This window comes from Choristoneura fumiferana, chromosome 2, assembly GCF_025370935.1.
Source record: "Choristoneura fumiferana chromosome 2, NRCan_CFum_1, whole genome shotgun sequence".
In the NCBI taxonomy this organism is placed as follows: domain Eukaryota; kingdom Metazoa; phylum Arthropoda; class Insecta; order Lepidoptera; family Tortricidae; genus Choristoneura; species Choristoneura fumiferana.
The window spans coordinates 16,852,576-16,872,844 of NC_133473.1; the positions used below are offsets into that span (position 1 = coordinate 16,852,576).

At 36.5% G+C, this 20,269-nt stretch overlaps 1 protein-coding gene across 3 annotated transcripts in view; it reads right to left on the bottom strand.

The window, feature by feature from the left end:
- Nucleotides 1-20,269, bottom strand: part of sd (TEA domain transcription factor 1 homolog scalloped) — a 62,580-nt gene that overhangs the window by 34,765 nt on the left and 7,546 nt on the right. For 2 of the 3 annotated variants that reach the window (XM_074110894.1, XM_074110903.1), the window contains exon 2: nucleotides 12,182-12,259. The exons of the other annotated variant lie outside the window; for it this stretch is intronic. In XM_074110894.1, coding sequence (XP_073966995.1) covers nucleotides 12,182-12,215 — 34 coding nt within the window. In that variant the 5' untranslated portion in view covers nucleotides 12,216-12,259. The remainder of the gene's footprint in view (nucleotides 1-12,181; nucleotides 12,260-20,269) is intronic. 3 annotated transcript variants of the gene reach the window in all.

Consider the following 20,269-nt stretch of genomic DNA (forward strand, 5'->3'; position numbering starts at 1 on the left):
TTCACTTCCTGTGCTTTTTAGATGATTTTGAGACTTCTACTCGCCTAACATGCTAGCATTAAACTCTTTATAATCAAGCCTACGGCTCTATGACATGAGCGTGTAAATAAAATTTAAAACTTTTATTTGATTAATAAATAAATCAACTAGGTACTGCCACGAAAAATTCAAATATTCCCATGGAATAAGTCTCGTGTTGTGTTGGGTGACCTCTATATTGGATGCTTGCTTAAGCTTGTTACCTAGTTCTGGCGCATAGTATTTTTCCAAGTATTTTGTTTAAGCTTGCCGATGCATCGAGCACGTTGCATTGCATAACGGGATATTGACCCCACGTCAGCATGCGATGGGTAAAGGCCTAAGCTTTTTACGACATAAGCTAATGCATGAGTTACCTACGTGCAATATACATTGGCTTTTATTGTCAAGTTTTAATGTCGTACTGGCTAATGAAATCTTAATTGTAAAGTAGTAGATATTACCAATTAACGAGTGATTTTATCGACACGAGAAGCGATGCTATCTCCTTTTATATTGGTTAAATAAGTTCTGAAATGCAATACAGTGTAGGTAAGCTTAATCGGCGGCATCATATTTTAAAGCTACCTACTAATTCCAGTGGTTAAATTAAGAAGCTGGGAGAATGAATTGGCAACTGTACGCTATTATTCTATTATTATTTAACCGAGTTGTATTTGCACTGTTAAACGTAGCAGCGAAGTGAACGTGTAAGCCACAATGCCACGGTGAGAAAGCTCGATGCCTGCGCAGGCGCACAATGCTCACGTTTGCGACATCGTTGTTGTCGTCAGCTTAATGTGTATCGATCTCTTAAAGGTCATCAAGCTAAATATCAGCATTTAAAGCTGCTCTATAGTTTAAGTAGGTAAGCATCAACTGGAAGGACATTTTCAGAGATCCTATTATAAAACATGCAAAATTTTACTTATAGTCAAGGGTCCTAAATATATTATATATATTTGAAATTGAGGATGATGATTATGTACTTACTCGTATACATGACTTTGTTCTTTAGTATCCTTGATGCTTCTATGAAATACGATAGTAAAATAACATATTTAAACAAGAAAGTTAAAAAGCCCACAATCAAACCCATTGACTTGGTAAAACACCTCTGCACACAATGTTTAAAAGACATGTTTGTAAAAGCCTCATTCCGTATTAAGAAAGTGTCTCAAAGTTGACGGCGAAGGTAAATAACAGTTTCAATTATTACAACAATAAAGGTCTTAATGAAGGAGCGCTCCGACCTACAATCATAAAGTTCTTTCCGAAATTTAAATCACATTCAATTTGTGCAATTTAATATCGCTAAGCGGTTCAAATGAAACATCACACTGTGCCAATGAAAAAGAAAGTTTGAATAGACGCATCTAAAATTAGTTACAGGTGCAGTGAATCATTGACTGCTTTAACGTTATGTTGTAGACCAAGAAAAAAAGTCAATGTTATCTAGTGTGGAGACGAGCGAATACAATAAGCTCCGACCCACGCGCGGTGAATCATGCGCGTGCGCCGCTACAGCCAACGAGAACAGCAAAAACATTGCCTACTTTTGAATAAGTTTCCTTTCTCTTTCTAAACTTCGAAGTGCACCGCGTTCGACGCCATTTGTTACAACCAATAATTTAAAGAATAGGCACCTACCTAAGTAATAAATGAATCATCGCCTCTGATGTTAATGTCAATGTCATTACGTCGATACCGGTTAATATTAAGTTTTGGCGATTAATTAACATAAATACAAATGTAAACGAGTATTTGAAGTGAAAAATTAGTAGCGGCAAAATTCGGTAACGATCGTACCTACTCGAGAACCCAGAATGTTTATACATGAACACGCCAAATGGCGCATAAACGTTTAAAGCGCCGTAAATTTTTCTCTTAATCTCGATGGCATGATGACAAATAAAACGTCCTTTCACCTGGGAGACGCTTTTAGAACAGATGGATAAAATAAATAAAGTCAAGTCCTCAGGCGAATTACATTGCCGTCTGCTAAAAGGAAGCAAATGTGTTTTGACTTTTAAAATTCCTGTTTTAATAAAACACTTTGCATGCTAAAATTGATTCATTATCAATCTAGTGGTACCGTATTGAACTCGATTTTCACGTTTTTTGAGCAGATACATACAAAGGGATTTCAATATACATAATTAAAGTGGGACATACCTATGGAAGCCAATAAATTTTTGTTCAAAACAACAAATGCCACATAGTTGTTGTTTAAAGGAATAATTTATTTATTATAAGTCAATTTGGTAATAAATTTGGACATTAATATATTGTCGCATTAAACGCCCAGTCATTGCAGCCAAAGCGTGACGGAGTTGAACGGGTGACCATGAAGTGCGTAGAGCGGCGGGCGTGATACGTAGAAACATGGTGAGTCACAGAAGAGACCCAAACATACGCACGGCTGTGCAAATGAAAGGGACGAAGCACTTCAGGAACCGGTTTGAGATTTCGAGTTTCGATCCGATATGCTCCTGTCTGTGCCAAGTCGACTTTGCTTGAGTGGAGCAGGCGCTCACGAATCTTGGGGAAGTTGTAGATCATTATTTTTTATTTTATTCCGCTGGAGACACTTTAATTAGGACTGATTTTTACGGCTCGCCCAGTTGGCTGCCTGCAGTCGTTTCCAATAAGTAGTGATTAAACATATTGAGTTACAATTACAATCCAGCTCGTGTATTGTCAACTTTTATAAAAATAAAGTAAATGTAGTAAATAAACTAAATTGACCCGATATTATAATTATGTCAATAGCGATTATCACTTTTATCAGGTAGTTAAAAGTTTACCCTCAGGCCACTTTCTTTATCAAGGCATGGTCTGTGCTACAGTGATGTCATCATTGCTTTGGTTCTCTTATCTTGACGGTATTTGATAAAACACAGCTTAAGTAGTTAGGAATGTCCTACAGTTATTTTAAAGTTGAAGAAGTAACCCGTTTAGTTTTTAATTTTTTACACAGACTTTGTGGAAACTTTGACGAATAAATGATTACATTTTCTAATGGTTATAGATACTTGGATTGTTCATCTTAACATACGAAAAAAAATAGATTAGAAAAATAGTAGATTTTATATCGAAAGAGAAAAGATAAATAACAAAGCATACAAAAACTGTCATTTGATTGCGATTTCGAGCGTCAAAAACGTTAGGCAATACGGCCTCTGGTTGAGGGGTTTTTAAGGCCTATAGTATTAGGTAAAACATGTAATTTAAAAAGGCGAGTTCATGTACAGCATTACACTACAAAGATACATTCCCATATAGTCAGGTAATACTATATTACTTTCGCTTTTTGTTTAATTTTCATCGTCAAATTAAACATCTTTGATTAAAAATACTCTCTTATATAATAAATGAATAAAAAACATTCAAAAATGAGATACAATAAAAAAAAAACTAGAATTATCAATATGCCGATAAAATGGTATAATAAAAAATAAAATAAACATTTATTTTTACAGTACCTCCCATAGACGTAAAGTGGGGGTGTTTTTTTTTCTTATCCAATCTTGTAGTGTGGGGTATCGTTGGATAGGTCTTTAAAAACCATTAGGGGGTTGCTAAAACGATCTATCTATCTATCAAATTTTCATTAATATCGGGCGTCCCCCCCCCCTCTAAAATCTAAACCGGTGGGTGGAAAATTTAAAAAAAAAAATCAGAATGGTAGTAGTTAAGTATATCAAACTTTCAAGGAAAACTATAACGGCTAAGTTTGCTTGAGAATTATTAGTAGTTTAAGAGTAAATAGCAGTCTAAGGTATAAAATAAAACTACGAAACGAAACGAAATGAAATACGAAATCCTTAAAAAAATATTACTTAATTTTTTCGTAATGGCCACGGAACCCTATTTCAGGCGTGTCCGACACGCTCTTGGCCAGTTTTTTAGATTTAATTTAGCAGGTATTAAATTTTCAAGTTAGGTAGTTAGTTTATAGTTAAGTTTTATATGGTTATTTCTTCTTAATCCCTACTTATATCGAACTAAAATGAATTGATGGAAAATAAATTTTAGGTACTCGTATCGTGCCCCATTGTTAAATATAGCATCATATTCCTCTTAATACACTTTTATTTTATGAGCACGTGCTATGTGCTACAAAAGTGGTTATATTATTTATTGCATTGACAAGATTAGAGCTGTTGAAAAAAAAACTATGTAAATCTTTTATGACAAGATGACTGATGGCATTGAAGCGTTTTCTTGTAAACATCCCAAATACAATCATCCTGCATGCATCGTCAATTAGTATCAAATTGAGTTTTGTTCGCGTGTTGATTATTTGAGTGGTCCAGTGCACTGATCGTTGAAGAAAGTCTCTACACGGTAACAGGAATTTTCCGAGTCGGTGGAAATCATCGCGCCTCTGAAGTGAATCATTACGTGTTTTTATCTAGAGCACGGAGAAAACTCACGTGTTTACATGACAACAATGAAGTAGGCACTTATTTTGTGGCTGGATTCGTGGAGGCAAACCGAGTACTGGCTGCTTTATAATCTCTACATAAATTATGTCATTAAAAATTAAAAGCAACTTAACACACATTATTTTAATATCTAGAATATGCTCGACCGGGTGATTGCTGATTAGCATTGACTTAGAATAGATTTTCGTCTAGTTTGTACGATAGCTGTTAAATATGGAAGACAACCAGCCGCGGGCGCTATATAACGGCGGAACAAGGTATATTTATCGTGAACCAACAATCGTTAAGGCTACTGTTATTACGACAGTGTGCCGGGACCGGTCTGACCACTTCCACTGCCGAAATGGCGCCTTACAGCCTTAACGTGAGATGCGGAGGGCCTATTTCAATCAAAGTAGCCAGCTGCGAACTCTCTATGAATGGTTATAATATCATGTTGCTTTCTCTCCTTATCGGTTGGTAGTCATTAATTTAGTTTGTATTTATCTGATTATGCGACAATTTTAAGCGATCGTGATGTGATTATGGTTTTTATTCATTATAATTTTGTTTAATTGACATCGAAGATATGAACATGCTATCCTTAAGATCTTTAATTAAATTGTTTTGACCGGGAAAGACAGATAAACATTAAATAGTTCTCTAGTGTGAGGGATATTTTACTGACTGACCTATTAGGTTTGATTAGTTATATTAACTTATATTGAGTTCAGACAGTTCGATTATTTATTTATTTTTATTTATTTCTTATGGCTTTTATGTTGCACCGGACGCATTCTTAGTTGTTTCATTCTAGTAAGTATAGCAATTTGATTATCCTCTCTAGTACATATAATATGTATTTTACATGCAAAAGTAACTTTGCATGTTACCACTTCACGCTTAAACCACTAAACCGAATGAGATGATATTTGGTATAGAGATAACTAGAGCCTTTTTTAAGCAGGAATAAAATTTTCTCATAAATCCGACTTTTATACCCGTTCTTAAGTGTCTTCGCATGATTCCAACTTATTTATTCTATGAACTTGTATTGTATGAACTTATATTATATAACTAGAGACCCGACTTAGGGTAGTTTTTATTCTGGAAATCTCCATTGCATAGTCCCAGCGCGAGAGCGATGAAGGGTTTCATCGCAGACGGAGACGCGGGCAACAGTTATTAGCGGGCAACAGATATATTTGTCATGGCTAGTATTTACGTCCCGGACCGAATATCGAATGACTAAAAGACATTAACGTCTAGAAGACAATAATTTTGCCATGTTACAGCTCCGGAAATCTATTTAGGTGATCATGCGTAATCGTATATCAAAATTCATGTTTATTATCTAAGGCTGATGCCAAGAGATTTTTAACATCCTTATAGTATCATTTATAAAATTTGTCACTCGTCCAAAATGAAATTATATAAAAAAATGGCTTTGTATGATTCGAAAGTAAGTACTTAACTATCCAAATCATTTGTTTTAGCAGTACTTAGTGAAATTTGTGATGCTAACCTAATAATACTTTTGTAAATTCCAAAACTTATTGTACAGCCAAGTTTTTTTAGGATAGGTTGGAGGAAAATGGTTCAGCAAACAATGCAATTAGTTATAAGTACTCAGTCTATTTGAAATTGCAATTTGCGGTAAAGCGGTCGGTAGGTAGGTATATACTACCTTCATAAGGTGACTACTGACGCGATGACTACTAAACTTCAGTTTCATTGGTTCCTGGGGGCCTACCACGCTCTCTTAATACGATTCAGTTTAGGCTCTTAACTGAACTGCATCGCTATTTCGTACCACGACGTAACTTTTGCGATTCAGTTCAAGCACGGTTCAGCGACAGCGATACAGACATTTTCATTCACTCACTTCAAGCGGTTTTCTTACCATGACGCTTAACTTGAGTGGCAATTGAATCGCGTCAGTGTCAAATTTTGCGATTCAGTATAAGTTACTCATTCTGTCAATTATTTTGGACTTCTAAATATTTTATAACGTTTCAAACCTCGAGGTAAATATTACTCGTGTAAAAATAGCGTGATAAGGCCCGTTATGGTATTTTGTTCTAAGTATTTTACTTGGAATATTTTTTAAACTTCAACAACTTTTTAACTTTTATTCAAGTTTTATAACTTTTCATAGGTACTCCTCACGACATTGTGCTTCTTTACTCCTCATTGATAAAACTAATTTTTCAGTGAGAAAAGAGACTCGTGGATTAGTGACAGCCTAAACATTATTTGTAATCAGCACAATGGTTGCTAAGAACACGGAATGACATAGTGTTATGGTTTTCCAAAATAAAGAGGTTTTAGTATACACTATTTGGTTTGCATATAGCGGCATCCCTTTCGCGACTTAGCGTTTCAGCAGGGCTACTACGAAACTCGAAACTAGAAGTTCGTGTCGTGCGGTCCCTCTGACACTTATATTATTTAATACGAGAGCGAGAGGGACGGTACGACACGAACTTCGAGTTTCGAGTTTCGTAGTAGCCCTGCAGTTTCGGACCAGAGACAATATCGGTTTTTCATTCACTTGTAAACCATTGAGACTCAGCTCTGAGCAATAGGTAAACGTTGTGGTACCAATTTCGACGATTCAGTTTAGGTGCCTAAATTGAACTGCTCTGCGTTTGGATCGTTTATGAAAAGATCATGGTAGGCCCCCAGCTCTTGTTAAACCACGTAAATTATTAGTCATTCATGCGCATCAATCATAACACTTAACGAATGATTCAATACTTAATGCGACTGAATTAATTTGATTATCCAATCATTGGCAGCGAGAGCTAGATCTTCCCACACGTACCTATACTGTCACACGAATTAGTGCCAATAGATGTGTAATTGATGCCTCTGATCTGAAGGGGTAGGGCGAGAGCTCATCGTGAAAGGAGCGTGTTCAATCAAACAAAACTATCAATGCAAATCAACCGCGCTCTCGGTCCGCAACTTCCTGCGAAGCCCTGCGATTAGGCCGAAGCGTAGCATTGCTGGCCACTGAAAATTATCATGTTGCGTGTCCAAGATTGGTTTGCAACTATACGCATTTAGAAGTGGGTAATTGCTGTCGAAATTCAGCGCTGGGGGGTGCGCACCTGCGGGCGCTGCGTTCATTCATGGGAGCGCGCCAAGAGGTCGAGAACAATCCGCCGCGGGTAATAACAGTTGGCTTTTCTTAGAAACAGTAGAGCGCGGAGGCTTCGGCGGCGGGAATGTGGGCGTCTCGCTCGCACGTTGGACGAGAGAGCGAGAGCGCGTGGGCGGGGCGAGTATTATGTCACGTTGGCGGCGGTGGAGGCGTCCGAAGTGCCCCGCTTGCATGCTGCGCTCGTTGCATCCTCGGTACTTCCCGACTCTTAATTATTAATGCTCGTCAAAGGACCTGAGGTCAGGCGCGGATAAACATTGTGCATTGCATGTGGTGTGTGCTTATGGCACCGATTTTGTGTTCACCGGATATGGGTCAGCGTGCGTACTTCTTTGATCAGAATATGACATGTCTGCTCTACAAATTTTAATAAGAAATGGAAATGAATTATTAACAATCCGTAATCCACGCATAATAATTTATCTGTGCAAACTTCAAATCACTTTTTCTAAAGCATACACCTAAACTCCAATTCAATAGAATCTGACAATCCTGTAGACACTTCCAGCCTACTAATATAAACACCGGGCTGCCTAAGGCTTTGTGATGTGACTATTATTCTTTTTTGATTTCTTTTAGATGATAATTGCAACAACAGGGACATATATAATCAAGTGTGCCCACGATAGGGTGTCTTAAATATGTAGAAAATTGACAGATTCTATTGAATTGTACTTTACGTGCTGTTTATAAACAAACCGCTAGGAGATTTTCTAGCCTGAATAGAGTTATTACTTATCATCTAATTTAATAGCAACAAAAAAATAATTACAGTAACTAGAGCATGTTATTGCACATACATTACTCATACGTAAGTACTTACTACATAAATAAATCTACAACTAGAAATCCCATAACGTATAAGAAATGGCACGCCGTAGTCCCACATGGTAAAACTGTCGATTTTATTACACGAGGCAATGGTGAGTCGACGTTTATAAATCATAATTTTATGGTTATTCCTTGCGATAGAGTAGACGTTTCTAACCAACGTTGACGCGAATGCGGCCCGAGGCAACTAGTGTATCGCCAACCGACCACGCGTTGTGACTGTATACCTCCATAGCTTGGCATTTTACTGCCCGTTCCACTTAATAATTAATCCATACAGGACAGAAATAGGGACCACAATAGCAATAGCATTCGATACAAAAGGGTTCATGTTGTTAAAAGAAACGTCACTATTACTATGTAGGTATATAGCATTTGGACAGTCAATTATCCCCGAAGCTAAAGATAAACTTCTTGAAGATCTTCCTTTTCGACTAAGTAATACCTACAAAACCTAATACAATGGACGGTTAAACCAATTTAGATCATTACTGAGATAACAGTTTTTCTCCTACACCCAAATTTAGGAAACTGGTTAGGAAGCTTCAAACTTCTTTTTCTGAAGAATTAATTGCGTTCGCCCTAAATTGTTCCGGGAATGGAGAACGCATTAGTGGTATCTAATTGGCCAATCAATTGGAACCGTGTTCACTACAAACCGAGTGAAGCTATTAAGCCAAGTGCAAATGTAGTGAATTACTGCTATTTGTCTAGTCGGATGAGGGAGGGAAGGTGCTCATTGCGAACTAACGGTTACTTAAGTAAATGTTCAGGTGTTTCAGGACTCAGATTTGGAAGGATTAGGGCACTATGTGTAAGTAGGTTTCTGAATTTGCGTGCGGTGCTTTGGTTAGAACTATTTGACCGTATATTGTGAATATTATGATACTTATTGTAAAAATATTTCTTTCCGCCTTTGTGTGTTGGGACTTTTGGATGCTTATACCGTGGTTCGTGGTTAGATGGATCGAGTCGTCATAATGTTATTATAAAATTTTTGAAGTTAAAGTCAAAGTTTAAAAATAAAACGATATAAGTATTACATACTATGATACTGTTGTTACATCGTAAAATAAACACATTAAAATATAGTGCAATTAAATTATCATAAATCTTGTGCATCCTCTTTGATATTAGTGTTGTGGCAGACTACTGACAACTTTTTCGTAACTTAATATTTAAAAAAAAGTAATTTTGTCACTTTTGATAAAGGACGTTATCATTATTTTTGTTACTTAAAATTGAACTGAATCATTTTAATACGACTTGCGAAACTCATTCGTACCGTACCACAGAGATATCGCATTAGATCCAAAAGTCCCAAGCCTAATTATCACATCTCATCGAGGATAAATAATGAGCCTTACGTTATAATGCTTTAGGGTTCTATTTTAGTATCACATTTATCCGTTATTTGAAATTAATAAATGGGTGGTGAAACAGCCCCTTAGAATAATAAACTGATGGTAATAATTGATAAATTCATAAATAAATACCAGTTTTCAATCATAACTATAAGTTTTTTACCATCCGGTATCCGGCCGGATAGTACGCAACTATCCGGTATTCGGCCGAATAGTTAAATAGTGGCCGGATACCGGATACTGGCCTGATATCCGATGCATCTCTATATTATAGCCTATTTAATCTCTTTAATACTAACCATGTAGTAGGTAGGTATATGTCAGTTCAAAAGAATACTTGCCCAGTTTCACTACTGATATTTAATTTATATTCTGGGTCATCGACGCGCTCGCCATCTAATATATTAAGGGTAAATCAAATTTCCCAAAATAGCGCCATCTACAACTTCGATATTTATTTTTGTTGACCAACTCTAATCATTTAATTACCTAAATATAAATAATCGAAATTTAAAATACAAACTGAAATAAGATGCACAGAAAAACCAGAAAAATAAGACCAGCACTGGGAATCGAACCCAAGTCCTCGGTATTCCGTACCGCGTGCTATACCGCTACACCACTGCTGGTGACCGGCATCTTTCTGGTAGTCAAATCGGTTACGTCTTTAATCTCATCTCTTACTGTAGGTATATGCATAATATCTATAAATATTTCATAACATTAAATATCTGGCAACATTTTTCAACAATATTTCACAATACAAAACTGTAGCATTTTGATTGATAGCCAATGCACTCGGAAATATCTGAAGAAATTACTGTCATCTATAAGATCGTGTATAGATAAATTCATGATCTTTCAGATATATACCTACTGTATTAACTTTTAATGACTACCCAACAGAGTTTTACAATTAATATTATAATTTTTTGGTCGCTATGTCACAGAGTTGTATATTTTGAACCTTAGTAAGTATACTATGTATGTACATTTTTATTTAGTTCACGTTAATGTGGCCTCTAAGAGAAAAGTAATAAAAACTAGTAAGTACCAAAAATAAAAAGGTCTCAATTTTCAATCACGAAAATACAAGAAAAAAGTGTTTTGTCACTGCTATTTGCTTAATGTTAATAATAGACGCTATAAGACTCGCACTCGGCTAGCTTTTTCATTTGGTAAAAGTAAGCGTTTTTAAGGTTCCGGAGCCACAATGGCAAAAACGGAACCCTTATAGTTTAGCCATGTCTGTCTGTCTGTCTGTCTGTCCGTCCGTCCGCGGCTTTGCTCAGGGACTACCAATGCTAGAAAGCTGTAATTTTGCACGGATATATATGTAAACTATCCCCACCAAAATGATACAACAAAAATTTTTTTTGGGTACCTCCCATAGACGTAGTGGGGTGATTTTTTTTTCTCATCCAACTATAGTGTAGGGTATTTTACGGGTTTGCTATGACGATTTTTCGATTCAGTGATTTGTTTGCGAAATATTCAACTTGAAAGTGCAAATTTTCATTAAATCTAAACCGGTGGGTGAAAAAATTGAAAAAAAATCAGGATGGTAGTAAGTATATCAACCTTTCAAGAAAACTATAACGGTTAAGTTTGTTTGTGAATTATTAGTAGTTTAAGAGTAAGTAGCAGCCTAAGGTATAAAATATACTTAAACTATGGAAGATTCCGTATAAAATACGAAATCCTTAGAAAAATATTACTTAATTTTTTAGTAATGGCTACGAAACCCTATTTCGGGCGTGTCCGACACGCTCTTGGCCGGTTTTATTTCTAAACACCTAACGCTAGATGAATCGTGTCTATAATTCTCGTTGACGTTATCGTGTGCGTGACGTCAGGAACGCTCGACTAAGATTAACAACGATTTCGCGGAAACAGTGATAAGCTTGACTTGTGATAAGAAATTGGAAAGAAAAATTAACTTGATAAGCACAACTATACTTAACGAACGGATTCGCGGACATTATCAGTGAGAATTTGTAGCGTTGCTCACGCATCATGTAAATTTTGATGACAGTACTTAATTTAATATGGGTACCTACTAACTAATGCTCACAAATAGTAGATTGTATAACACGTACCTACATTTATTTATTTATCTTCATTAATTTAGTAATACGTATAGAATACGCATTATACAAATATTGAAAAAAAAAAAACTTTTTGAAGTTTCAGTCTTCGTGGCTGTTAGCTCTTAGACGAAGATTTTACTTTATGGACTAGAGCATAAAAAATAATTTTATTCAGGCTACATCCGGCATAAATACGCACTTTATGAGCATGAGAAGTGAAAAAGACAGTTAAATGGTTGCTAAATGCATCATAAGATCTGTGTAATTTTTGGCTCTTACCAAGATTTGCGTAGTATCCTGCTGGATGCATCATGATTGTAACCAATCACCGGAGATACGATTCCATTTGTCACTTACCTAAAATAAACAAAAAACAATGTAGTACAACTGCAAGCGAATAGTGTATAATTTACAAAACAAAAATAAGTATTAGCCAATTGATAAGGCTGATCAATTAAATGAATTGGCATAACCTCAGAACGTCACTAGGTAATTACTAAGTATTCGCTGTAGGTGCTTAATTACTATCTATTCATTATCTGTACTCGTACAGTGGTCTGTTATTAATTGTTATCAATATTAGACCGTATTAGTCACATTCATATTATCAGACATTGTGGCCGCATGAAATGGTAATTCGCATGCGTTCCACCGTGTTGCGTTATTCTCCAGCATTATCAGCGTCGATGTGCATGGAATATTCGGCATAGGGGCAAAATTCACGCTGCAAGGGCTGCATATTCGGCCCGAGGCATGCGGAGGCGAGCACACGTGGCTGCCACGGCTGCCTGCCTAGGAATCTGACCAAATGCCCATCGGAACCCGATTGTTAGCTAAATAGCAATGCTTTATTTATGAGCCGTACTGTTATGCGGTGAGACTACCATCGGAGGTTAGCTATCAGGAAGATTATTTTATTCAACCGAGTGAATACGATGAGGTTTATTACGCTCCCAGCGGAATCAGGTTAGGGCTCTCACCACAAATTCGCTTGCAACAAAGCTTATGTTTAGTTACAAAACGATTTACGCCATTCAAGAATAGATAATCCTCATAAATAGCAATTTGCGTCGTGACAAACGATCTGCGTTGCGCTGCCGCTTAGTTTGGAAATCTCGTATAATGCCGCTATTGTTAATTATACAAGTCACCGCGTCGCTAAACATACGATTTATTGTCAGCAAACTGGAACGGTGATACATCTAGCTAGCGTGAGATTTGTACGGCAGCGCGTCACATTGCAATGAATAGCTTAAAACATTGAAAAGTTAAGACTAACATTTATCTTTCTTGCATTAAAAATAATGATCATCTGCTTATTCAACAGATTAACTTCGAATAATTTGCTAACGTTTGAACTGCTTCGAGAGCAACAGCTTTACGAGTAGAACGGCGTTATCAAAATCGTATGTTCTGTATTTTATTTGCCATCACTTGTCAGAGAAGGCTGGTTTACAAGTCGAAATAAAATGGTCTTTGGCTCTCAACAGCGGAGTAATGTCAGCCGGATCGTGATCGAACAGATAGATAACACGAATCTTTTTGGTCGAGAAACACTACCGGCTGCGAGTTACCGGCGAACTTCATGTTTTTAATGGAGACTTATCGCTGTATCAAATCTAGACCGACGATTAAGAAACAATAGGATATTAATAAAACGTTTCTTTTACTGGAGCGAGACATAAAAATGTACAGGTTTGTTTCTAGGTATCCATGCATTACGAGTTTCCAAGTGATAAAAAGGAAAATATATAAAATGACTTCTGTGAGTATACCTATGTGCGATGAAACTGAAAAAAGAAAACAGTTTTTTTTTTAAGTTTCATGCGTTATAGTATAGGACTTACATAAGAGTTGTATATCTCTCAGTAAGCACCAAGCACCGGACAGGGGCAAATAAAACAATAGAACAATGAAATACGCTGGACTGAAGCGCGCTCCGCTAATGAACTGCCACGCTAACACCAAACGCTCTTGGTATTAGGCCGACCATTAGTTAATGTGGAAATTATGGAAAATTGTACATGACATTGGATTTGCTTTTTTCTTTAGCACTTCTAGCGAAACATTTGAAGCCGTCTTAGCTGTTCCTTCATTTATTGTTGATATTTAGCTTTGGAAGTTTCCAATGCTAATTTATTAAGACATTTAGTAAATAAGTTCAGTTGACTATAACGCCTGCTACTTTCAACTAATTGGTTCCTTGTATCACTTCTGGTTCAATTCCAAATGGAAACTCAAAGATTTCCGATGGCGATAAACAAAGGTTTGTTTTTATTTGAAAATACTGTGCGGTTAATCACTCTAATTAACAATTCTAATGACTCGTCCAGTTACGAGTCTCAAGAGCGTTCAGTCGTTGGTGCATCGGATGAAAAAGTATGGTTGGGTCCAGTGAGGTATGCGCGGAATGAGAGAGAGCATCCGGGCGGCTGCGATTGTTGCCAGTTATCACTGAATGTTTTCCACCGGGGCATTTTGTGCCGCCACAAAAAACCACATAAAGGGCGGGAGCGGCTCGTTTGAGACGCCGCCCCTGTGGGAAAATCGTCGCCAGAAAACTGCGACGCAAATAAATTATAAACTCGCACGTGGAACGCGGCTCGGCATACACAACGATTTATTCCTATGAAATAAGTTGAAAACGAGCTTTGTTGACGCTTTAATATGGAGATGTTTTTTTAAAAACGTCCAATGTTATATTGCTAAATTTCTACCTAAAATAGAAAAGTCACACGCAATATACTAGCTTAAATTGACATCGACTGTTATAATCTAGAAAAATACTCCCGCATTTGTATTGATATCAATGAAAAACTAACAATAACGCTGAGCCGTGCCAAGTCTAATATAAATACGTCGATGCAAGAAGGAGATCAAGAAGCGATTTGTACATGCAAATCGTCGGCACAACCGGCCTTTGTAAATGTCGCGCTATCTCACGGCGGCGAATCATTAGCGAAAACGGAGCCCGGAATAGAACTGACAGCGGGACGATTGCAGCCCGTGATGGATGACGGAGGTTATTACTGCCGGCTAATATCCAGCCTGCAAGTGAAAAACTAACCAATCGACACCGAAACCGATTATCAATTTTGAGTCCAGAATGTTATGACTTATGAAGTCGGAAAGAATTTTCAAACAAGTAATAAATAGGTAGGAGGTACCGAAGTCAGTGTTCCTTTCGAACACGTGCAGAACGCAAATGGCAACGTGGTCAGTCCAATTCAAAACGAATGTGCCAAATGCAGTTCCAAATGCGTCAGAAACAACCGGACTACTTTCCTAATGTAAGTATTTACTCTAAACTGTGTTCCATATTTGAATATTCGCAATCTAATAAACAGTAAAATAAACTAAATAATATTGGTAAAGTGGCTTACATTAAATAAGCATCCTGTAACTAACTGGCCAGTTTGTGGACGTTAGAAAAAAAAATCAAGCGGCAGGACTAGACGTTACTGCGTAGCGGCGCGTCCATGTCGCTCGCATTGAAAACTTGCAGAAAATGCATCGACGATAAGAAAAAATTCAGTCCGCCCGAGCACATATAAGTACAGCATAGCGACGGTTGCATTCCATGGGAATGCCTCGCATATCGAGACTTTAAACTAACCATTTACCGATTGCAGATACGCCATGGCCGACGAAGTAATCTGGTCAGATCGCTTCACTCGCATAGTTGGTGCGACGTATAATTTTTAACCTAAATAAGTAAGGAATACTTCTTTTCATAGTGCGTTAACGAGGTTTCGAGGGAACTTGTTAAGGTTATTTACAATGGGCAGTGTATTAACTCGATGATTCTTATGTTCCTCTGGTCAATTCAGAGATAAATTCTTCTTTTTGTAGCCCTGACTAGCTAGGTTATGGAATTTCTTGCCTTGGTTATACACGATTTGAGATTTTGATGTTCCATATGCTCGTTGTGCCGATTCCAACAATCAGTGCTACGGTATTCGAAAGAAATGAGAATATTTTGATAATTATTTATTAAAAATCGTTAATTTGATGTTGTGGTGTGATTAATATAATTTTATTAACTTGCCACTCTATTCACCCTCGTGTCCTAATATGTTGTCTCCATCAGCGAAATGTATCTGAGTTAACGGTAAGTCTCGCCGTGGTGCCGTGGAATAACAAAAAGCGGTCCTGTCGTATCGCCACTACTTTTATCCTTGTCTCACACGGGATCCTTGTGAACGAACGAGAAGGACGTTAGTGTATTTTATAATGCTGCTTCTAATTTGAGTTGCTTTTAATTTATAGTGCGACAGCCGCGCGGGCTCGTCGTAGCAACCAGGACGCCTCATCAATCTTTGGAGCTGAGAATGGAGAAGGCTAAACATCGCGCCGTTTTGTAAGAGCATGTTTCACTGAGCGAAGTTGCTCCTGCTCCTTTATTACTTGCTCCCATCTAAGCGATATAATAAAGAAGTTGAAATAAAGAAGATAGATGTACCTAAGTAGCTGTCTTCTCTTTTGTCTGGACTTTTCAGTAGGTATTGAAATTTTACAGTACAGATTACGTTACCTACGTGATTTTTTGAATGAGCCTATCATGCCCTACCAACGTAACCATAATTTTATTACTTATTATTAATAATTGGATTTATTTTACAGTGTTTAATTATTATTATTATTTTATTTAGAGAGGGAGGAAAACGAGCAAGCGGGTCATCTGATGGGAAATGAACACCACTGCCCATGAGTACCAACTACTCAAGGAGAGTCATTGGTCCGTTGCCGTTTCACTGAGTAACAAAATACTTAATAATTAAATATACTTTTTTTTATTAAATTGGTATCTTAGTGAAATCTAAAAAATATATATCTTTCATCATAGCCTATTGCTAACTGAAATCTACGCTTAGGCTGGACGTGAGTTTATATTAGAATAAGCCAAGCCGTAATGAAACGGTAGGACAGCGGACATGTATTGGCGGCATGTGAAAATCAATATAAAGCCGACCCTTACGTATACTATGAGATTCAAATTGATATATTAACAGAAGCTTATGGGAACCCTTGTAAAGACGGATCGAAAAGGCCAAAAAGCCGTTTACTTAATCAAGTAATAACATTTTTGCTAGTGATTATGATAATACTCAAAGGAGTTTAAAACTATGTTAGTACCTAGGTAAGTATTTAATAGTAACTATATAGCGGATCTGGCAGACGTTGCCCTGCCCAAAACAACACTAGGTACATTAAAATTATGATAACATACCAACAACAGCGCCATCTAGCAGGTTCAATTTATTTCAATACGTTCTGTAATTTGAGGGGAGAGTTTACCGTATAACTCAGGTTTCTATAGTCCCAAGCGTTCATCAATAGTCCAAACGGACTTTTTAACATTTCGAACAATTACAGAACTGCTTACGTTTAGGAGGTTCATCGTGCATTTTCTATTGGATTAGGCTGCGATGAACCTCCTAGATGACGTTAGCGGTTCCGTAATTGTTAGAAATATTAAAAAGTCCGTTTGGACTATTGATGAACGCTAGGACTATAGAAACCTGAGTTTACGGCATTAAATGTTTGACAATTACGATACCCATGAACATTTTGTATGGGAAAATGTTTTAATTTTTTTTCATTTTTTTTTCGTCAATTTTCCAATTTTTTAAATTCTTATTATCCTATTTCTGACAAAGACAAATCCAAAAAAACAAACATAAAATTTGGTCCAGTCAATCTTGAGTTATAAATGGTTTAACTAACACGACTAAAGTTGCATAAGCTCTAAGAGATAAATCTACTAGATAACTTGGAAGATATCTAAGTTGTGCGTAATCGTCTGTATTTATTGCAAAGAAGCATTCAATTTTTGTTTAAATATTTTCTTTACTTTGATGTTTTGAAAATGGAATAAATAGGTAATCTGATTAAATTTGTCACTAAACTTATCGTAGCCTTCTATTTAAGTGGATCTTCTATTTGAGTGCTTTCTAAGTTCTAATCTGAATTAGGTACGTTATGGTAAAACAGCTAATGTAAGAAATTAAATTACTTTCATATTTTAAAGTGAAAACAATCGAATTGCACGCACGTGCTCGTTTAACGTCAAAAAGAATTTGATTTGGTTCATGCCACTGCAATCTACAAAGTTTAAATTATGTCTGGTTATAAATTATTGGTAGCATTAATTTAAAAAAACGTCAAAGTGTGATTTGAGCTCGCGTACTAAATAAAGCTACGCGTACTAAGTTAAATTAAAATAATTTTGTACTTCATATCACTTTTTTCGGACCTTTTCTTCCTTTTGTGTTGTGAGGCCATACTTAGGTTTTGGCTAATGAAAGATGAACCCGGCTATTATTTGAGTGGCAACATTATTCAAATGTCATGGGCAAACAGACCAAAGAGTATAAGAAAACAGACACTAGAGTTTGTACTATTATCTATTCTGTGACTTGTTGAGTTTAGTGACTTTGTGTGTTAAAATATAGTTTTTTGGAAATTTACTGCTAAAACATGGATACAACAATTAAAAGTGGTGTGCGGCAGATTATTTTTACCATGATAAGCAAATTCAAACAAAAACAAGCAGAGAGGGAAGCCTTGTTCAAACAGAAAAAGAGTGTTTAGATGCGGTGACCGAATTTGTAGGTTTAGTAGGCATGGCAAATTATTTTGATATTAATATCCCTTTCAGAACTGGTCAATACAATTGTGGTTTTTAAGATTCACTTTTTCTCAAAAATATTCGTATTAAACTTTTTATGTTCAACATATCGTTTTAAATAATTACTTATTTTCCAATAGGTATGCGATATGCAGAGAAGCATAAAGTAGGCACGATTCTTATGCCTAAACGTCACTTTTGTACGGCAGAGAAGACTTGGAAGGCATGCGGTCCTTCATTGGTTCTCCTTACTCTTTGTAAATACACAAACGTAGGCACTTAACATCCACCATTGACTAAGCTTATAATTAGTAGACATTTAACCTAAACGCCGCTAAAGAAGAGGAACAAAATGTCTAATTGTTAGCTTCGACATCTGCTTGACTAACTCGATGTTTCTATCGATGCAAATGAGTACTTTTTGTTCTCTTGCGAACTTTCGCCTTCTATTCGCTTTATTTGTTACTTAAGAATAGATAAGTTATGTAGATTTTATAGATTCAATAAATTCATACTGTGGGAGAGATAACGTTCGTTAATTGCGCTTGCTTTTAATTTTTTAATCGACTTTATAAAAAGGAGGTTATTCTTACGTCATAACTCTTAAAGTAAAGTACACCGGTTACTCTCGTATTAGTACTCAAGGTATATCCGATTGGCTTTCTTTTTGAACTCACCTTGATATAAAACTACGGTTTGGTTCGAAACAGTCAGGCATACATATTATATATGTAGAATTGTAGATACAAAATAAGTAACGTGAATATCCCGTAAGTGCAAGCTTTTCTCCCATTTCGGCCGTTTTTGTCAGGTAGTAAAGTATGTGTAAGTAGGTGTGTATGTATGTATTACCTATTTATATATGTACCTATGTCATTTTTATTTGTTTTAATATAAGTATTGATTTTTTTGTTTCCCCTGTGTTTCTGTTTCCGCCGCCTATTTTTGACATAATAAAATATAAGATCATCATTCTATCCAAATGGTTGTCTGGAAGAGATCGTTTTCAAACGATATGATCGCCTATCCCTACCCTGATCTACCCTGAATTTTGTGTCAGTGAAAAAATTTTGTACTGATTTAGGGTGTGCCATAATAGTACATTGTGCATTAAGGGGCGTAAGAAGGGGATTACTAACGAGAGTCTATTAGAAGCCCGACACCGGAGGCGGAGGGCTTTGCCTCGAGTTTGTAATCCCCTTACGGCCCGTGATACACACAATGATTTTCATCACATTGCGAGGAAAAAATGCAAAAAAAAAAATGTCCAAACACTCCACAGCACGGCAAAAAAGGCGCTAAGAAAACAACTGAATAAAATAATGGCTACCCGCCAATACAGGTGGCTACTACAACCGTCCCTCTCACTCTCGTATTACTTACTTAAATAATATTAAGCGCCAGGAAAACGATATGAACTTCGATTTTCGAATTTCGTAGTAGCCCCCTCTGATTGACACTTTTTTCGAGTCGTCTGCGATAGATAATGCTAAGAACTGTGTTTAGTTTAGAATTCAAATGGTCTTACGGCCGGATTGTTCCAATGTGCTAAAAAAATATTTACTAAAATTATTGCAAAACAATTTGATATAAATCTAATCCCGCGGGAACAATTGAGGCCATTTTCCTTTAGTATACAGGCATGGAATAACATCATTGACGAGCAAGTATGATCAAAAAAATATTTGTATTATATTGTATCACGTGTAAGGTGCCTAATAATTATACATACATAT